At 42.7% G+C, this 21,758-nt stretch overlaps 3 protein-coding genes across 4 annotated transcripts; 1 reads left to right on the top strand and 2 right to left on the bottom strand.

Annotated features, from left to right (window-relative positions):
* Positions 1–1,630: 1,630 nt before the first annotated feature.
* Positions 1,631–2,936, bottom strand: LOC121800534 (vacuolar iron transporter 1-like). The gene is made up of 3 exons (XM_042200093.1): positions 2,744–2,936; positions 2,462–2,673; positions 1,631–2,012 (listed from the first exon to the last, which is right to left on the bottom strand). Exons 1-3 carry the CDS (start codon positions 2,934–2,936, stop codon positions 1,635–1,637), a joined length of 783 nt encoding a protein of 260 aa, XP_042056027.1. The 3' UTR covers positions 1,631–1,634.
* A 10,558-nt stretch (positions 2,937–13,494) lies between these two features.
* Positions 13,495–15,190, top strand: LOC121798173 (ribosomal RNA small subunit methyltransferase, chloroplastic-like). Of its 2 annotated transcripts, none has more exons than XM_042197041.1 (3): positions 13,495–13,854; positions 13,974–14,123; positions 14,307–14,989. In XM_042197041.1, the coding sequence occupies exons 1-3, from the start codon at positions 13,657–13,659 to the stop codon at positions 14,334–14,336; spliced, it is 378 nt and encodes a 125-aa protein (XP_042052975.1). In that variant the 5' UTR covers positions 13,495–13,656; the 3' UTR covers positions 14,337–14,989. The 2 variants fall into 2 exon arrangements, with proteins under 2 accessions (XP_042052975.1, XP_042052977.1); XM_042197043.1 differs by lacking the exon at positions 14,307–14,989 and adding an exon at positions 15,019–15,190 and having other exon boundaries at positions 13,499–13,854.
* A 5,892-nt stretch (positions 15,191–21,082) lies between these two features.
* Positions 21,083–21,532, bottom strand: LOC121800984. Its single transcript, XM_042200466.1, has one exon. The coding sequence runs from the start codon at positions 21,530–21,532 to the stop codon at positions 21,083–21,085; it is 450 nt and encodes a 149-aa protein (XP_042056400.1).
* Positions 21,533–21,758: the final 226 nt, after the last annotated feature.

The raw sequence follows: 21,758 nt of genomic DNA, 5'->3' as shown, positions 1-21,758 counted from the left end.
ATCCAATACAAGTTCTTTTCTCCAAAACGCTCCAATATGCGTAGTTCTTCCAATCCTCTCGATTACCATCGATAAGAAGGTGAATTAAGGTGTCTTTTGACTAGAGACAATGGCTTTTTCCCTGAGTGCACTTCACCTCAAGGCACAAAGAGCAGGGAATATGATGATGACCAGGGGGTCGATTATAAGAGTGCACGCCGCAAGATACCCTCGTATGCTTATAATCTTGTTTTACCCGAAAAGTTCTTAACTGCACTGAGAACAATTACCATGAAGGAAAGCGAACTTCAGCAAGTCTTTTCATTACTTGAGGAGGTGCGTGCGCTATGTCATCATCCTTCCGTCCTTAACTTTTATATTCTTTCTTGTTTCTCTCTACTTTCATAATTCTTCTTGGTTATTGAGTGTGTGAAATCTCTAAAGAACCATTATGTCGATTTTTAGAACTTAAATTTCTTCTGCTTTTGTCTCCAATCAGCATGATATTTGTGGATGACCATATTTTGGTTACTTGTTTGTCAATTATCCCAACCGAATTCTGAGAATCTTTATTGTAGGTTGTCGGATCTGGAGGAGAGAGACGACCATCTGAAACTGAAGTTCGAACGGCTATATGGGAGGCTTGTGGGAATTGGGGTGCTTTGCAATTGATTGTCGATCTTCTTAACATGAAGTAATATTTACCTTTACAAAAGTTATAAGTCTAATTTTCTATTAAGCTGACATCCTAAGATAGCACATCTTGAGATGCTGGACTAATGAGATTTTTTTAATGCTATCCGTGCTGAAGGTTGATGGAACTCGAAGAGAGCTCAGGCACTGAAGAGAGCGATGCCGAGTTGCTTAAGAAAGCCGAGGGTGGCACAAGGTAACGATAACAGTGCCAGCTTTGGTTTCAACATAAAATTTATGCCAAGGCCAGAATAATAATTTTTGCGTTCGCAGCAGCAACAGCTCTGTTCCGATGAGCAGGAATAGGTGGGCTAGTATAGTATACCGTCAAGGCCAGAAAGAGCTCACGCCTCAGATTCCTACGGGAGGCAGAGCATGCGCTGCAGTTAGCATTGAGTGACGACACAGCTAATACATCTAGCTAGGTATATCGATCTACACAACAATTTTGAGATCGTTGCTGTAGTTATGTATTACTACTACAATTAAATCTATTACTCCAAAAACAGATGCCATCATCGAAGATGAATTACTACATTTGGAAGCAAGTGCAGAAAGGGTTCTCACTTTCAGCAATGGTTTTTTTCCAATTCAGAACGAAGGCATGTTTATGAAAATGTCAAATAAATTCAGATGTGGTACATGGATGAATTAATATTTTGAAATATTTTATACAGGCAACTAAAAAAGATGCCTTTCAATGATAATATGCTCGGATTAAAGTTGACATTTTTCTATTTCGTGCATTTTAAGCAATACTTGATAGAACTTATAATAATGCGAAATTTCGAATTTTACTCGCACTATCCAATATCCATTCAAATTCTCAACTTAGTAGAAATTAGTCAGTTTCTTGGTATACAGAGGCTAACAATATAATTTCCAATGATCTATAACACACTTCACATGTGAGATCATTTTCATCAACCACTCTCCAAAACTGTGGCCGCCACTCATGGAAGTCATTCATCCAGGCCAGCGACATTGCGCAGAGTCCAGCCGATTCCGTAGGCAGCGGCGCCAGCCACTGCGCCGTTGAAGAGCGTTATCCCCATGGAGGCTGCATAGTTCTGGCCTGCAAACTTGGCCTTGGCAATGCCCAAAAGGGCGAGGGCGAGCGCAGAGAGCACGCACGCCCCTATGAACTTGATCTGGTCGTTGTCCGTGAAGGGGATGAGGATGATGAATGCTAGGATGGGAGCACATCCAAACACCTGAAACGCCACGAACGTGATGAGCCCATTCTTCCATGGCTTCTCTGACTGCCCCTCCGCTCCCCCCTCCCTCGCCATTTTCTCATCCACCAGTATGTCCGGATACTTGTTGAAGATGCTCACAACCTACCCACCAGTATGTTAGGTTGCTGACTATCTTAAATTGCTAACTGCTAACTAGATCAATTGTCTATGTTATAATTTTGTTGACATAGAAATGTCCGTGTTGACATCTATAACAAGACCGTGGACATAATTACCCGTTAGCAATTAGCAAATACTCTCTCCGTTCCGTAGTAGTGGTGTCATTTTGCCATTTTTGGTACGTTCCATAGTAACGAAGTCATTTGTCTTTTTAGTAAAAGTCAAACACATTTCTTTTCACCCACTTTACTCTCTTACTTTATTATGTATTCATCTCTTTACCTTTTTCATTTCATACTTTATTCTTCCTTTACTCAACTCACTAGCATAATTTTTCTTAAACTGTGTGCCGAAAAGAAACACATCCATAGTAATGAAGGGAGTAATTAGCAATTGATCATGTCCCTCTTTATATATATGTATATACATACCATGGCTGCATCAGAAGCATCCATCCCAAGCTGCTGATAGCGACGGAGCAGGTCTTCCCGCTGAGCTCCCCGTTGGTTTTCGACGTCCCATATGGCGACGCTCCTCTCCTTGGCAGCGACAGCTTTCTCAGTACTAGTCGACATAAAATCGCCAAACCCCATCGAAATCCCATCGGCCACAAGATTGGCAAATCCCAACACCAAAACATCAACTGCATGTGTTAGAATATTAGCAATCCTTCAATATACACAAAGATGGGAGTGTATTAGAAAGGAATGAACCGGAAGAAAGGCGGCCGGCGGAGATGGAGGAGATGAGGGAGAAGGAGGTAATGATGGCGTCGAGGCCTGCATACACAATGCTCTTCACGAATTCCCCTCTCCACGGCTCTTTTGGCCTTTCGCTTTTCCTATTTCCGCCATCGCCATTACCATTCACTAGGAGAGGAACATTACTACTATTATTATTTGCCATTCTTCAAATATTTTGCAGTTAATTTTCTTCACCGAATCAATTAATAAATCTGGCATGCATTCGTGTCAGCATGCATGGGATTCTCTCACCACGTGTCGTAAGCTCAGATGGTTACCAGAGTTTTACGTGGTCAAGATGCGCACGTGTGCCTTTTTCATGGGCCAACTGCTTTATGGAGCTCGTGGAATCCACACGTTCGGATATTCAACCCGACTCCGAATGCCCTTCAAATGTCTACTCTGCTTTTTCTTTAATTTTTTCAATGTTCTTTTTTATGAAAAACATTAGTACCACGGAATTGGAATTCTATGTTATTGAATGGGAAGAAATTGAATTCTAATTCAATTCCTAATCTTATGTTTAGTAAATGAAGTAATTGATATAAAATTAAATTTGAATAATTTATGCACATATACACAAAATACACACTCACACACACTTCACACAAAATACACATACTATACACACACCCACATACTTCACACGCCGCACACACTACACAATATACACAGAATAGTGTGTGAAGTGTGAAGTGTGTGAAATTTGTGTAGTGTACGAAATTTGTATAGTGTGTGACATGCGTGAAGTGCATGTAGTGTGTGTGAAATGTGTGTAGTGGGTGAAATGTGTGTAGTGGGTATATAGTGAAACTAACTAATTTTATGACAATTTGGAATTCCAATTTTCTACTTTTGATATGGAATCCAAATCATGGAATTGAAAAACTCTGAATTAAAATTCAATTTCAATTATATACATTTTTGTGATACCAAACAATGAAATTGGAATTGGAGCCTCTAATTCCAATTTCAATTCCAATTCCAATTCCATAGCTTCAATTCCATGTTCTCAAACACAGCCTAAAGTGATAAAGCTGAATTCCACGGACTTGGATTTAATTAAGTGAACATTGTAAACAATGCAACAAAATTGAGTAAATTAGAATCGAGTGAATTAACAATTCTGATTTTAATACTACAACAAGCCATCAAAATGGCGTGATCATACGTGATTATTGTTCATATGCAATGTAGTAATTACATATTTATTGTAGAATCCTTGTATTATACATACCTGAGGCCTTGTTTTGTCATTACCGTTTTGTTAGTTGATTAGTTTCTCACTTGTAAAACGTTTAAGTGTGGTTGCACCACTATCGTATTACATTTAATTGTTTTTGATTTTATCATTACTCAAGTATTTTTGTGTTAGATAACTACAGGTCATCTCAAACTTCAATGTATCTACATGAAAACCCAGAAGATGAATGCTGACAAAGCTATCTCTATGGGGATTCTTGTTGTCAATGATGGCCTAGCATGCCAAAACAGTGTCAGAGGTGCTTTTTGTGGTGACGTGATACGAGACAATTTCCCCATATCTTATTGTTAAGTTAGTATTGATTTACTATATTTGTTGCGTATGATATTATTAGATTTGATACACTTTATTGTTAAGATATTATCGTATCCCACATATTATAAATAAGTGTGGAACCTTTCATATTATTCAATCAATAAAATAAGATAATTTACGTTAGTTTCTTCTTCTTCAAACAACAAACCCTAGTTCTTGTCGTGTGCGATCGACGGGCAAGCGTTCCCGCGACCTCACGGAGGAATTCGTGCGAGGTTAAGGAGTAAGTCCTTAACAACTGATGCTTTCATCGCGAGCTCAATCAAGCATGGCGAATCGGGCTGGAATTCGCGCAGAGCCGCTCGTCAGTTCGACCGCCGGAACCACCCGCGGCCTGGAGGCTTCATCGTCGTCAACCGGTGCGCTGGATACGACGGCCTTGGCCTTTGAACACGTACTAGCGTCGCTGGCCCGCATAGAGGCGCGAATGGACGCATCTGAGCGGCGGAACTCCGTCGCGCTGCCACCGCCAAGGCCCGACCCGAAGCCGCCCAACGACGGTTGGCAGCAGGGGAGAGGCGATATTATGTCTTCTGCCATAACCGTGGCTTCACAACAAAACCTAGGGTTCCCTTCATCCATGTTCGCGAATCTACCGCCCAAAACTGAGCAGCTGCCGTGGGATAGGTACGGCGGAAGTAGCGAAGGTTTTCGGGGGCGCCGTCATACAGCCTGGGCGACTTGCGATGGAGTGGGATCGATACGGCGCAGATAACGACGGATTTCAGGGGAGACGCGCGACAGCGTGGGACAACCCGACGCCTAGGATGGACGAGCCTGAGTCGCCCTATGAGGAGTGGCAGAGGGTCCGAGGGGACACGGGGAAGCATCGCCCGATCATGTCTCCAGCAATGTCCGTCGCTTCACATCAGCACCTAGGGATCGTGGGCTCTTCTGCCAGAAACACGATTCAACAGCCTTGTGATCGTTACGACGCAGGTGTCCAGGGTTTTCCGGGGCGCCGATTCACGGCCTTGGATAACCCCGCGCATAGGTTCGACGATCAGCTGGGGCGACTTGCGACCGAGTGGGATAATGCATGGAGCAGACAGGAGGTCGGTCGTATGGCGAATCAGCCTCGTTATGATCATTACCGGGTGGAGAAGCCCCGTTATGAGAAGATGAGATGCCCCCGTTTTGATGGATCTGATGCGGCGAATTTGCGGGCGATTAGGGTTCATGTCGATGAGATTCAGAAGATAGGGGCGGTAGGAATTGAGGATCAGTTTCAGCAGATTCCTCAGGCTCAATTTCAGCAGAAACAGAGTGGTGGATTTAATTGGGCTTCTCCAGATTCCGCTTCAAGTGGATGAGGTATAAGAAATCCCCTATCCAGCCAGCGACAACCTGTTTATCAAGAGCAAATCATACAAATTCAATCTAGAAACAATATGGTTGCTGCTTGATAAGGCTCATTTCATGCATCGGTTTAAGGGTAAAATGTATGCTACTTGATCGGTTTATCGCGCAAAACAAGTGTTAAAATGTGCAGAAATGCCACTTGACCAAGGCAGCAAGGCCGAACTGATCAAGCAAGTACAAAAGGCGAAAGAGGACCAAGAGTCGGGGGAGTTGATCAAGGGGGAGTAATCAAGCAGTTAAGAAGAGGACCACTGGCTTCTGGAAGAAGGCACGAGAGGGAATGAGCTGGAATTGGAGCACCATTCTGTTATCAAGGATGACACTCTAAGAAGAGGATACGTGCTGATACATGAGATGCAAATGACAAGTTGGGCCACCATTCTGTTATGAAAAGCGTCGAAGAAGGGTACGTGGCAATCAAAGAGTTGCTCACTCTCGGTACGAGCGAATATTTCCTGCCAAAAATCGTTATCCAGCTGAAGGACGTGCTGATAGACATCTCCAAACCGAACCGGCCCGGATGAACCTGCCCGGAACCGTCGCCGGCGGTTTCGAACCGGAACCGGAACCGTCACCGGCGGTTCGAACCGGCACCGGAACCGCCGGAACCGCCGGGCCGGTTCCGGTTCCTCATTTTATGCAAACCGTAACCGGCGGGTCGGAACCGCCGGTTCCGGCGAAACCGGCGGTTCCGAACCGGCGGTTCGGCGGTTTCCGACACAATTTCAGGCCTACTCCCTAGCCTTTTCACAATGTCAGGGTTAAACCGGCGGTTCCGGGCCTAAACCGGCGGTTTCCCACCGCAATTTTCAAAATTTGAAAATTCAAACGGTCCGTAAACCGCCGGTTCCACCGAAAACCGGCGGTTTCGGCGGCGAACCGGCGGTTTCGGCGTTATTTTTCAAAATTTGAATTTTTTTTTTAATTTTTAATCACAATTTTCCCCTATAAATACCCCCTCCTCTTCCATTTCTACTCACCCCATTCTTGTGTTAATAAGAATTTCTCTCTCAATCTCAATTTCTCTATTCTCCATCCTCATTCTCTCAAGTTGTGTACGTTGTTTGCGCTCATAATTTACTCACATTGTTCTTGTTCACGTTATCATATAGTCATATTCACATAAACACTACTATCTATTCTCTACTTCCAATTTCCATAATATCATGTCTTCATCTCGTCGTGGTGATGATCGGGGCAAGGGCATTGCTCAAGATCAAAGTGACTCTCGGCGTCGTCGTGCCCCTTCTAGAGCACAAGTTGCGGAGGAGGTGGGAAGGCGAGCCGCTCTTCGATTACAAGTAAGTTCTAAACTTCTAAATTAAATGTTTTACTATGTTAATATGTTATAATAAGTCTTTAATTTGAGAGCACCATTTGGTATACTTGCTCGGAAAAAGATTATGTGCGGACTACCGCCTTTTCTTATATCCTTGTGCAAGATGGCCTATTGTGGAATGCCTCAGCGTGGTCCTTCCTTTGATTTATATGTTAGTATGTTTTAATATGTTATATGATAAGTCTTTAATTTGAGAGCACCATTTGGTATACTTGCTCGGAAAAAGATTATGTGCGGACTACCGCCTTTTCTTATATGCTTGTGCAAGATGGCCTATTGTGGAATGCCTCAGCGTGGTCCTTCCTTTGATTTATATGTTAGTATGTTTTAATATGTTTTAGTACGTTTTAATATGTTAATATGTTTTAATATGTTTTAATATGTTTTAGTAAGTTTTATATGTTTTAATATGTTTTAGTAAGTTTTAATATGTTAGTATGTTTTAATATGTTTTAATATGTTATAATATGTTAGTATGTTTTAATATGTTAGTATGTTTTAATATGTTTTAATATGTTATAATATGTTAGTATGTTTTAATATGTTTTAGTAAGTTTTAGTAAGTTTTATATGTTTTAATATGTTTTAGTAAGTTTTAATATGTTAGTATGTTTTAATATGTTTTAGTAAGTTTTAATATGTTAATATGTTTTAATATGTTTTAATATGTTTTAGTAAGTTTTATATGTTTTAATATGTTTTAGTATGTTTTAATATGTTAGTATGTTTTAGTATGTTTTAATATGTTAGTATGTTTTAATATGTTTTAATATGTTATAATATGTTAGTATGTTTTAATATGTTAGTATGTTTTAATATGTTTTAATATGTTATAATATGTTAGTATGTTTTAATATGTTTTAGTAAGTTTTAGTAAGTTTTATATGTTTTAATATGTTAGTATGTTTTAATATGTTTTAGTAAGTTTTAATATGTTAATATGTTTTAATATGTTTTAATATGTTTTAGTAAGTTTTATATGTTTTAATATGTTTTAGTAAGTTTTAATATGTTAGTATGTTTTAGTATGTTTTAATATGTTAGTATGTTTTAATATGTTTTAATATGTTATAATATGTTAGTATGTTTTAATATGTTAGTATGTTTTAATATGTTTTAATATGTTATAATATGTTAGTATGTTTTAATATGTTTTAGTAAGTTTTATATGTTTTAATATGTTTTAGTAAGTTTTAATATGTTAGTATAATTCTCGTAGGAGGAAGAAGATCGAAATGCGGCCTTGTTACTTGCCACCCTCGGCGACGAAGAGCCACATTCGGCTTCGCGTTTCGAATACGATGTGAATCTATCATCGGACGAAGGCGACGATGGATCGCATCAATTCCCACCTTCTAGTGCCGGCCAAGTTGGCGAAAATGACGAGGAGGCCGAAGCTCCTCCTCCTTCCGGGAGACAAAAGAAGAAGATGCCTCCAAAGTTGAAATCCGACATCTTCACCAAACATTACAAGAAGGTCCCGGTTGTAATTTCTAATCCTGATGATTCGACCACTACCGTGGAGACAGGCGAGTTCAAAGCTTATTGCAACTATTGCGATAAAGTCTATCCATTTGTAATCGGTGGGGGATATGGTACTCTCACACGCCATTTGAAGGCAAAACACCCCGTGAAATTTGGGCATTCTAGATCCCAAACCCAAATCAACTTCCCCGCCGGCTCATCGTCTCAAACAGGTACGCCACTATTTAAATACGATCCCAAAAATACTACCGATACCATGGTAAGATGGGCGGCAATGAAACATTTGCCGTTCAATTTTTTAATGACAGAAAATATGAAATGACTATGCAACAAGCTTTTAATGTTGCTGCAAAAAGAATTCCCCCCTCTACTGCTCAAAGATCTAACAACCGGCAGTATTTTGCAAAAAAAATGGAAATTGCAAAGAGTCTATCCACCTTGGGGCACAAAGTTAATATTTGCTCCGATGTGTGGACGGATTCTTTCCAATGAAATTCTTACATGGGTATTTCTTGTCATTTTATAGACAATAGTTGGTCTTTAAATAAACGTTTGATTGGTTTTAGACAATTTCCTTCCCCACACACCGCACAAGCAATTGCTTCTTTAATTATTCAAGTTTTGAATGAGTATGAGTTATGCAACAAGATATTTTCGGTTGGTTTTGATAACGCAACCGCCAACACCGCAAGTATATCCGATTTAATTGCGGCTTGCTCCCCGGTGATAAGTGGTAAGTATTTTCATCAACGATGTATTTGTCATATTTTAAACTTATGTGTACAAGATGCTTTGTCTTTATGGCAAAGACATATTCAACCTATTACTACAGCTGTATCCTTGATCCACTGGAAGCCTCAAATTGGCAAGGCGTGGAAGAAGTATTGCCACTCGAAGAAAATAAGGTACACAAAGTTTACTTTAGACGTTTCTACTAGATGGAACTCTACATATGACATGTTGCAATCTACAATGGAGCATATAGACTATTTAGTTGATTTTTATAGAACTTACCCTGTTGATGATTTATATCTAACATCTTCTTGTTGGGAACAAAGCCTGAGTTTATTTAAATTATTCAAAAATTTTCGAAGTGCCACTATGGAGTTATCGGGTGTGTATTATTGCACATCCGTTCGTGTTTTAGAACATTGCATGATCATATCACTTGGTTTTAAAACTGCAATGAAAAATTCCGCAAACAATCTTGAGCTTATGTGTGTTTTATATTACATGGTTGAAAAATGGCTCAAGTATTTCAATGAGATCCCAACAGTTTTTTTGCTTGCCAAAGTTTTGGATCCAAAGTGGAAACTAGTTGGTACTTTCAAAATTTTAGAATTTTATTACAACAGTTTAGCTTCTATTGATCTTGAACCACTCCGAGCTTTGCAAACTGACGACGACGACAACTACATAAACCTTGCCCAAACATTCCAAATAAACCTCCCCCACCTCCCAAGCCTCCAAAGAAATTTTGAGTTCGACTTGCGGGCTCTCTTTCACGATTACGAAGTCAAGTACAACACTACCCACCAAGTTCGACCTAGACCCCCCCGTCAAACACAGAACTTTGGCTTCTTCCAAGTTGATGACCCCGACACCCAATCCCAATTGGCGGACCTATACGCCTTCAGCAGCGGAGGAAGGACGGCACATTCGGTAAGTGAGTTAGATTTATATTTAGACTCACACTTTTCATTCAATGAGGAAGAAGGAGGTCCCGTTCCCCAACAAATCGACGTCCTAGATTGGTGGTCTTCACACGAGAAAGATTTTCCCATCCTTGCATCAATGGCCAAGGAGATCTTTTCGGTTCCGGCTTCCACTGTCGCCGTCGAGTCCGCCTTTAGTGTTGGAGGCAACGTCTTGGACGACCGAAGAAGTAGGCTCACCGGACAAAACATGGAAGCCACCATGTTACTTGATGATTGGTGCTCCGCCGAAATTAGAGACCAAGAACCGGATTGGGACAAACTAGTAGTACAACCCGACCAAGACTACTTCCCCGACGAAGAAGAGTAGGCGCCAATACTTCCGATCAAGCCAAATAGGTAAGCAAGGTAAGAGAACTACGTGGACTTTGATTCCAAAATGCAATTGAGCATTGAGGATACGTAGGCATCTCAACTTATATTTCAACTTAAATTTTAAATTTAAGTTTAAATTTAAGTTGAGCTCAAGTCCTTTTCCTTTATTTTTTTTTTCTCCCCTTTATTTCGAATATGTAATTTTGTAAATTGTAATGAAGACTTTAAGTCTTTTGTAATTTATAATTTTGAAGTTGTAATTTCTAATTTTTATGTTGTAATTTGTAAATTTTAACTTGTAATTTGTAATTTTAAAGTTGTAATTTGTAATTTTGAAGTTGTAATTTGTATCAATAAAATTACATTTGTACATCGCTTCATTCTAATGTTATTTACGCAAGTTTTTTTACATTTTAAACTTGAATTACAATTTACAAAATGCAAAAAAAAAAAAAAAAAATCGGATAAACCGCCGAACCGCCGAACCGGCCCGGAACCGGGTAACAACCGACGGTTAGGCCGGTTCAAGTGAACCGGCGGTTCACGGTTCATAAACGGGAACCGTGCGGTCTTCGACGGGCCGGTTCCGGTTCCAACAAATCTTGAACCGGAACCGCCGGTTCCGAACCGTGAACCGGCGGTTCACGAACCGTGGTGACGTCTACGTGCTGAGCCTATAAATAGAGGATATGCCACCACAAGAAAAAAGGACTTTACTTTCCGTCTAGTTTAGCTTAGCTTAGTTAACTAGTGTAGTTCAGCTCCCTAGCTTAGTTTAGATCAGTTCTCTAGTTTAGTTTAGATAGCTTAGTTAAAAGGGCGACCGAAGGGAGCGCTGCAGAATACTCATTTCTGTCTGCGTTATCTTAAGTTTCCCGCTGAGATTCTTCTCAGTTTTTACCGCTTTCTTAGTTTCCGAAGTGTTAGCTTAGTTTAATTTCACACTGTACTCAGTTTTTAGTTTAATCGAAGTTATTTTTCGTTTACATCCTCGCATTTACTTTTCCGCTGTTACCTGCAATTCACTTGACCCAGTAGTTAAAGTTCCATTGATCAAGCTAGCTAGTTTAATTCTGCCTAGATTAAAAACAGTAGTTAAAAACTCCCAAGTTAAAGCGTGGCAGCAGCCAACCCCCCTGTTCACTACTCACACACTCGACACACCAACTTCTCTGTGGGATCGACCCCGAACTTGCCGCTTTACTGTTAAAGTTGTGCAAATTGGGAGTTATAAATATTTTCTTTCGTGAGTCGGTTTGAGGATTGATTTGATTAAGTGGAACGACAATTTGCTAACTGATCCGACCGGTTCGGTTATCTTCCATATAACTTGATCCAATTCCAATCCGTCGATCTCGAGCTCACCACTGCTAATCAAGCTGAATTGAAATCTGGTGATCAGAATGCTAATAAGATTCAGATGCAGCAACAAGTTCAAGAATCGGGCTACGTTATATCGAACCAATATGATCAGAATCACCCCCGAATGCATCGTCCCCAACAATTTACTCATTCCGGCAACCAGTATATACCCGCTGGAGTGATGACATATGGGTCATACTACTCACTTTATCCTTCCCAGCAGCAGCAGCACCATCGACACCAGCAGCCCGTGCTCGTCGAGGAAACGACCGAGAAAAATAGGGAGTATAGCCAATCAAGCGGCCAAGCTAGTCGTCGAGGTGATGAAGGGAGACGTTCAGCTGTTCGTTGTACGTTTGATCCAGGAGGAGACGTCTCTCAACAATTTTTGGCTTTCAACTCTCGTCGTTGCATCGTGATTTCCACCTTGAGGACAAGGTGGATTTCAACCGTGGGGGAGTTGATACGAGACAATTTCCCCATATCTTATTGTTAAGTTAGTATTGATTTACCATATTTGTTGCGTATGATATTATTAGATTTGATACACTTTATTGTTAAGATATTACGTATCCCACATATTATAAATATGTGTGGAACCTTTCATATTATTCAATCAATAAAATAAGATAATTTACGTTAGTTTCTTCTTCTTCAAACAACAAACCCTAGTTCTTGTCGTGTGCGATCGACGGGCAAGCGTTCCCGCGACCTCACGGAGGAATTTGTGCGAGGTTAAGGAGTAAGTCCTTAACATAATGCTTCTCTGCGTATATTTTGACTGGTGTTTGAGCTTGAATGGTTTGAGTCATCTTCTGGTGAAAGCAAAACAAGTGAAGGAAGACAAAATGGTGGCAGCAACTAATCAGCAGGAAAATGTTCAGATAGCATCCGTTTCTAATGCTGTCGTTGCAAGATCAACACAGTTGCAAAGTTCTCTACTACAGGGAGATTACAAGATCAATCCATGAACTACGTTCAACAATCTTCTCTGTTAGGGAGTTCTGCATCAAAAACTCATTGCCAAGAACCAGACTCGCTGTCCTCGTATACCTTGGAAAGCGACAGTCTGCTCCAAGGCCATCCAACTCAACAACCACATCAGATCTCAGGAGATTGCACTGACTCTTTGCTAGACCACCTGGAATCATGGGTCCTCTGCAAATGCAGTTCATTTCCACGATCCGACGACAGCCACTTCAGTGCTTCATCCTCCCATTCAAGATTTCTCTGAACAAACTCCATCAGGTTTCTTTAATGATATCTTTCAGCAGCATTGCTCTCCTGTTACTACACCACCATTGGCTGAGATGTTCCGAAATTTAGACGATAATTTCGGCTGAAACTCATACGATCAGATAAATATACAAGAATTTGATGACACCCTTTTTAGTCAAGATGGTTATACATATAGCAACGTTGAGGTTATTAATACTTGAAAGTTTTTTACTTCTCTTGTTATACCAGGAACATAATGCAATTTCACAGATTATGAAGAACATCACAACTTTCTCCTTTTTTTTGTTGCTAAATACACCATAAATACACCATTCATTCCAAGATCACCGATATTTCTTTTTGGCGATAAAGTTTGAGAGAATAATATAACAAGTGAAAAAAAAAACAAAGTAAAAAGAGATTAAAATGATTGATTTTTGGTAAAAAAAATAAAATAAAATGACTTATTTAATGACCGCAGATAGATTATTCTACCTCAACGGCTACAATGAGCAGTCTCTTCCGCCCAATCCTTACCTTCCACCAAACCAGAACGCACGATATCCTCGCCGCCGGCGCAGTGCCGCGTCTACAAGCCAGCGGCACGACGTCGAAAGGGAAACCGGTAAGGCAACAAGACGACTACCACTCCACCCTTAAAGCCCTCAAATCCAAAGGCCGTTTTCCAAGAAAATCTCTCGGCCAGGTAAACTTTATCCTCAAAATTGAAAACAGAAAAGATCCATTTTTTACTTTATAAATTATAGGGTAATATTTTTATCTCAATCGCTTCTTCTATATCGTGTTATTTGTCTTCCATTTTAGCACTATATGGTAAATGGGTCGGTGAATGAGGAGCTAGTGGTGGCGGCTAATGTGAAACAAGGTGATGTAGTGTTAGAAATTGGACCAGGAACTGGTTCTTTGACTAATGTGCTAGTGGAAGCTGGTGCAACTGTTCTAGCTATCGAAAAGGTTGGTTTTTAGGTACTAATTAGCTTTTCTTTTCCTTAATTTTGTTGCTGAATGTTATCAATTTGTCTTCGGACTCTGTAAAATACTATTCAAGTTTGAATTATGAGCTCCTGAATTACTGATAGGACTTTAATTTCTTGCCAAGATTTAACCTTTGTGTATATGCATATTTGTAATATACAGAGTACTCCTTGGAGGCATGTCTGGGATTAGGTTGTTTTGATTACTAGTGAGTGAAGAGAGATTGCAACTTGTTTGGCATTTTAGAGACAGGAGATCAGACTGTTCTTGTATCAAATTAATTAGTGCTAAATTGGACGTAATGTAAATTGGGGATTATCTACAGAGTGTAGGATTGATTAAGTGGAAGATGACTCAAACCTTAACCATGAAACCATGTGTCTAAATTTTTTATATCAGAACTACATCATATTAAAGAATAAATTTTTAATCTACTCAAATGTGTTCTCCTGTTTTTGTGGTCATCTATTGTATTTTGCTATGTTTTTTTTTTGTAAGTGAAAATGTACTGCTGCGAAAATCCCTACTGTATATGGCATCACTAGTGAGGGAACGCTTCGACGGATTAGGATGTGTGAAGGTGGCCTTGTGTTCACTAAAAATGAAGCAATATCTGTATGTTTCTATGATCACAAACATGTTTGTTGATCCAACTCATTTCATGAGAAGCTAGCTACACCGTGCAATGATGCAAGCATCTCATTGTCAACGATTAAAACACACACACACACACATCTGAACACTAAGTATTTCAGCCCTTTTTTTCTGCTTGGATCTTGTAATTAGTTCTTTCTTGGACGTTTCATCTGAGAGAATACATACTGGTCTACTGACACTGGTTAAAAGGGCTTGTTTCTCTGTTTTATATGTGTAGGTTGTGGAAGAGTGATACGTGAATATCCCCAAGAATATCCCCAAATCTCTCTTAGTTAGTTTAGCATTGATTTAGCATTATCCTTTCATATCTTTTGCTTATTATAAATAGGGCTATTGTAATTCTCTTTAATCAATCAATGAAGAAGAACATTATATTATTTTAGTTCATGCCTTTTACTTTCACGCCAATTACTTGCTTTCCATAGAAAACCCTCGTTTGGAGTTGATCCCGGGAAAAGCCCGAGACGTCCACTTTTATTTTCTCGCCGTCGACCACCCGTCGACGTCGATATCTTGTTAAGGGAAATCATCCCTTAACAATTGGTGCTTCCATTAACAAAGAGGATTTTACAAGATCCCATATACGATCTCATATCTCCTCATTCTTGTCAGCTAAAGACACAGCAGATGGAAATTCATCTATGGCCAAGGTTTGTGAGTTCTACTAACTAACTCTGCTGTACAGTTAAGGTTTAAAGGTTGCATATTAGCCTCATAGCTTTATTTATGTACGAAGACAACGTTTTTCGACACACTTTTGTTGGGAAACCAGTTTCAAGATACTCCATTCTAAGGTCATCCACTACGCTGTCTCTATACCGTCCCTTAAACCGTCTCTTAACTACTATTTGAGCACTATTTGAGGGCCCCACTGTCCTTTTTTCCTCCATCCCTTAACTAAGGGACGGAACCTGCAACGCTCCGTCTCTTAACCGTCTCTATACCGTCCCTTAATTACTATTCATTCAATTTCATTTAAAATTTTTTTTCTACCCAATTCAATTTAAACAAACACACTTTATTAAAAACCACACTTTATTAAAAAACACACAAACTAAATAAACACACAAAATAAAAAAAACACAAAATAAAAAAACACACAAAATAAAAAAAAACTACTCCGCCGGCGAATCATCCTCTGGAGGTGGTCGAGGTTTAGGGAGTGTCGGAAGGTCAAGTTGTGCTGCCATAGCAACAATTCCGTTCCACTAGGCCGTGAATTGGGCGTACGAGAAGTGGGAAGTGTCCGCCATTGTGGCGGTCATGTACGCCACCATAAGTGTGTCCGAGCCTCCCCGCGAGCCCGATCCCGAGGCCGGCTGGCTTGATTCACCTCGGCCCTTCCTTGCTCTAGCCGCTTTCGCCGCCTTCGTCCCTTGCGGCCGACGGCGCCCACGCGCGGATCCTCCAGCATCGCCGACCGTACCCGCAAACTCCCGGGATTCAGCCTCAGGTTGGCTGATGCCATCGGTGTCACCACCAGACGAGTATTGGCCACTCGCCGTATGCTTCGTGCGCTTCGAGGTTGAGCCCGAGCAGGAGCGGAAACCTCCGGCCCACCGTTCCTCGTCCTTGACGGCCTGCCAAACATCAACAAATCTGAATTGATGACCCTCGTCCTGGTAGTAGGCGCGCAAAGCGGACGTCAAAATGTCGGTGGCCGTGGCGCCGCTTTGGTAGCGCGCCTCTTCAGTCGAGTAGATGCCGCAGAATTTTTTGATCTGTCGGTCGACTCGGTCAAAGTGAGAGCGGAGCATTTTAACTTTGCGCTTGCGGGAGCCTTTCGGCTTTATCTGGTGGTAGACCTCGCAGACCTTTTCCCAGAAACACTTCCGGGTTTGTTGATTCCCGACGATGGGATCGTACGAGACCATGATCCAGGCGTTGTACACCGCCATCGTTTCGAAGTTGCTGTACGGATGCCGGCCAAGATCCTCTTCTTCTTCTTCCTCCTCGTCCTCGCCCGCCTGGGGTTGTACACCGCCAGTGCCACCTCCACCGCCTCGGCCACCTCCACCGCCAGTGCCACCGGGAAAATCCTCCCGGATCTGGGATAATCCCTGCGAATACCGCGTGGCGGAGGGACGGACATATGCATCATGGTCAAAATTGGGTGGTTGGTACCCCCGGCGTCGCCGAACCCTGAGTCCCAGGGGTTGACGAACCGGAACCGCCCAATGTGTTGATCATGGTCTCCCAATCGCCGAACGAGCTGAGATCCCACCCGCCGGAGCCGGAACCGTCGTAGTTGCCGTCGCCGTCGCCGGACATCTTGAGTTGGTTTATGAAAATTTGAGAGAAAATTTAGATGATAGGGAGAATAGATGTGTAGTTGTGTGTGAAATGAGAATGAGTTTAGGAGTATTTATAGAGTAAAAAAATTAAAAAAAATCAAAAAAATTAAAAAAAAAACAAAAAAACGGTATTATTACCGTTACAATTTTTTTTTTTATTTAAATTCGAATTTTTTTTAAAAAAAAATTTATTGCATCAGCACGTGACGACGCCCACTCGCGGGCCGGCGAGTGGGCGTCACGCACGACGCCGGGTTGCTCCACGTCGCCTCGGCGCGTGGCGAGACAGCCCGTCTCGTGGCTCGCCAGGACGAGACGCGGGACGAGACGGGACGAGATGGAGGCTGCAACGCGTCGCGCCGGCGTCCCGTCTCGCCGGGACGAGACGCGAGACGCGAGACGCCGGCGAGACCCATATTGGATGGTCTAAGAGACGTCATTTAGGCCATCCACAACGCTGTTCCTATACCGTTCCTAAACCGTTCCTTAAACCACTATTTGAGGGCCCCACTGTACTTTTTTACTCCATTCCTTAACTAAGGAACGGAACCTGCAACCCTCGTTCCTTAACCGTTCCTTAACCGTTCCTTAAATTACTATTCATTCAATTTCATTTTTTTTTAATTTCAACTCAATTCAATTAAAAAAACAAACACATTTTATTAAAAAACACACAACATTAAAACAAAGTTACAACTTAAACTTAAAAAAATAAAAAGCACACAATTAAAATCATAAAAAAATAAAAGTACACAATTTTAATAATTTCATCCGCCAAAGTTTGCCCAAATGTGCTCAATTAGATCATGTTGGAGTTGGGTGTGGGCGCTAGAGTCGCGTGTCCTTGCACGAATAGATAACCGTTCTTGTATAGACGGATGCGCTCCACTTCGAGGCGGACTACTTGCGGTTGAGCTTCCGGGGGATTCGGGGTCGAACCAATTTCCCGCCTCGGGTCCTTCGTCTTGGACAATCATGTTGTGCAAGATTATGCACGTATACATGATGTCGACCATGTTCTCCATGAACCACGTACGAGCCGGGGCTTTGATGATGTTGAAGCGCGCTTGGAGAACCCCGAACGCCCTCTCCACATCCTTGCGAGCAGCCTCCTGCTTCTGCGCAAAAAGAGCCTGCTTTGGGTTCGCAGACCCACTGCACGTCTTCACGAAGGTAGGCCACTTCGGGTAGATGCCATCGGCGAGATAGTACCCCATTTTATAAAGCCGATTGTTGGCGACGAAGTTGATGGCCGGCGCTTTACCATCCAAAACTTCGGTCAAGAGGTCGGACTGGTTGAGCACGTTTACGTCGTTGTTCGACCCGGGGACCCCGAAGTACGCGTGCCAGATCCAAAGGCGGTAGTCGGCAACGGCCTCGAGTATAACGGTTGGGTGGGTACCTTTGTGGCCGCTCGTGTAGGACCCCTTCCACGCCACCGGGCAATTCTTCCATTGCCAGTGCATGCAATCGACGCTGCCGAGCATCCCTGGGAATCCGTGCACTGTTTCGTGAAGGTCGAGAAGGAACTGACAATCGGCCGTGCTTGGCCTCCGGAGAAATTCGTCGGTAAAGGCTGCCCGGACGCCTTTGCAGAATTTGAGCAAGCACATTCGCCCAGTGCTATCTCCGATGTGGAGGTATTCGTCGAACATGTCGGCCGTTTGTCCAGTCGCAAGCTGGCGGATTGCTGCAGTACATTTCTGCAGCGTCGTGTGGCTGGGACGTCCGACCGCGTCGAACCCTTCCTGGAAGAACTCTTCCCGGGCTGCCAAAGTATTCGCGATGTGGAGAAATAACGGTTTCCCCATGCGGAAACGGCGACGGAAGTACGTATCTCCCCAAACCGGGTTATCGCAGAAGTAGTCGCGTACTAACCTTGCGGCGGCTTCCTCCCGGTTACGATGGATGTACGTACGGGAGCGACGTTGGGGCGGAGCGGCTTCTTCCGCCTCCCGCCGTCGATCTTCTTCAAGTGATTGTTCCAATATTTGACGCATTTGTTCATAAGGATCCATTAGTTTGATTAAATTTGGGAGAAGGAAAATAGAGTTGATTTGAGATGAAAATTGGGGTGGAAATAGAGAGAAATAGATGTGTGTTTGTGATTGAAATGAGTATGAAATAGGAGTATTTATAGAGTAAATAAATAAATAATAAAAAAAAAACCAAACGGCTATAAAATTAACGGTCTTATTACCGTTAATAAAAAATTTTTTATTTTTTTTTTATTAAATTCGAAATTTTTTTTTAAAAAAATGAATTATTGCGTCATCGGGACGAAGCCCACTCGCGGGGCAGCGAGTGGGCTTCACGCATCGAATGGGAGTCCGCCACGTCGCCTCGGCGCGTGGCGGAACGTTTCGTTCCGCGTTCCGGAGGAACGAAACGCGGCACGGCATGGGAACGGTGGCGGCACGGAATGGCGACGGAACGCACACTGCAACGCGTGCCGCCGCGAAACCGTTCCTCCGGAACGGCATAGGAACGGCGACGGCACCGCGTTGCGGGTGCTCTTAGAGCATCTGTAACCCTTGGGGCCGGGCCGCAAATTGCGAGTCCCGGCCCGTCCCATGCATTACACGGAAGGGCGGCACGGCTCAGGCCCGTCCCGGTGACGCGTGACCGGCCTGGGGAGCGTCCCGAGTCCCGGCCTGGGACGGGGTTGCACGGAGACGGGCCGCAAGTCCCGCGTCCCGGCCCAGCGTTGCACGGTGACGGGCCGGGCCGCAACCAAATTTTTTTTTTTATATTTTAAATTCAAAATTATGTCGAGCGATCGGAGACTATCACAGCTCCGACAACCGATCGGAGGGCAATGTTTGCCCAAAGGCAAGAGGCGGCTCGGAAAGATGTCGAGCGTGCATTCGGAGTCCTCCAAGCGCGGTGGGCTATCGTGAAGGGAGCGGCCCGTGGTTGGCAGCGGTCAAACATCGCCGACACAATGTATGCATGTATCATAATGCATAACATGATCGTTGAGGACGAACAAGATAACGTCACTTTGTGGAGCGACGATCCGCTCGCCAGCACCGGGAGTAACTACGTTGTCACCGAGCCGCCCGTGCATGGCCTTCCTCACGACATCCGCAATGTCATGGCTCGTTCAGCTGCGATGCGCCAAGAGGAACAACACACTCACCTCCAAGCCGATCTAATCGAAGAAATTTGGACTCGCAACAACGTTTTCCAGCATTGACGTTATGTTTTCATGTATTTTATTTTCAGTTTGAAAATTTATATGTTGTAATTTTGCAGTATTCGATGAAATTAAATTTTCCGTGTTATAAATTTACAGCGTTTTTTATTTTACTTTCAAAATATGTTGGAGTTGTGAATAGTGTCATTTATTAGTTGCGGCCCGGGCCTCAACCTGCAGGGTTACAGCAGTTGGGGCCTGGGCCGCAACTGTAGAGGAATGATGACGTGGAGGGGACTTGGGGCCGGAAATGGGGACGGGGTTACTGATGCCCTTATTCCCTCAAAGATTCACGCATTATTTATGATCTTCTAGATCTCTTAAAGCTCGCATTGGCATTTAATGTATCGTCCCTTGATTATCCCCACGTTTCGTCCCTCAAGAGCTTCTTTTCAATGGTAAAAGGTCTGACCTCCGTTTTGAGATGATTCAAGAATTGATTTCCTTTCAATGGTTGTTAATTAGGTGAATTCCGCATTCAATGGAAAGCGTAAAATGCTGAGAAAATCTCTTCACCACATTTGCCCTTCAACTGATATTGAAGCTGCTGTATCCGCTCTTAATCTCCCCCTACTGTAAGCTTCTTCCCCAATTTTATCAATTACTAAACCTCTCTTTACTTTTTCAAAACCTAATTACCAATTCGTGTTTGCAGTCGAGACCCGAAGAGCTCACGTTACAGAATTTTGTGAAACTCCACAATTTGATAGATAAATATGTAAATAAAATGGAGTAATTGAATTCACAAGACGATTTAGAATAAATAAAATGGAAAAGGATAACTTTTTTCAAGCATGAAACTGGTGAATCAATTCAAGAGCGCGAAGCTTAGTAGTTAAAGGATCAAACACCTCCGGCGCGGCGTCGGCCGAATCCTCGAAGCTCCGCCGCTGCTGCTGCTCTGCGGAAGGCGAGAGGTGGCGCTTGGGCCTCTTGTTCTGTATAAAACATTCCTTCATCCGCCACGCCACCTTCTCAACGGCGGCTCGCGAGTTCTGCTCCTCTTCCTCATCCTCCATCTGCATGGGCTCGGCGGCGGCGGCGGAGGAGACGGAATTCTCCGGCTGCGGAGAGAGGAAGAGGGAGAGGCGGTGGTGGGCTGCGTGGAGCGCCGCGTGGATTTGGAGGAGTTGGGATGGATCGGCGGCGGAGGGGAGCTGCTTCGCCATTAGGGTTGCGTGTTCTAGAACTACGGCGAGCTCCGGCGGCGGCGCCTCCGCTTCTGTTTCGACCTCCATTCTGGGCTATTCTAATTGAAACACTGATATTGATTTGCTAAGTTCTTTTCTATGTTTCCGATATATTTCGTTGATTAGATTATCTCATTTTCATTATTTTATTTGTAATCGATTACTAATATTCATTATTTATCACCTTAATTTATGTCATATTTGGTTAATTTTGATAGGTATTTTTCTTTTCAAATATCTATATGCACAATGATTGGGTCATTGCTGAGTTCTA

The sequence above is a fragment of the Salvia splendens genome, chromosome 4, assembly GCF_004379255.2.
Source record: "Salvia splendens isolate huo1 chromosome 4, SspV2, whole genome shotgun sequence".
Classification (NCBI taxonomy): domain Eukaryota; kingdom Viridiplantae; phylum Streptophyta; class Magnoliopsida; order Lamiales; family Lamiaceae; genus Salvia; species Salvia splendens.
Note: the sequence above shows the minus strand (reverse complement) of the source record. Positions and strands in the feature narration are given on the sequence as shown.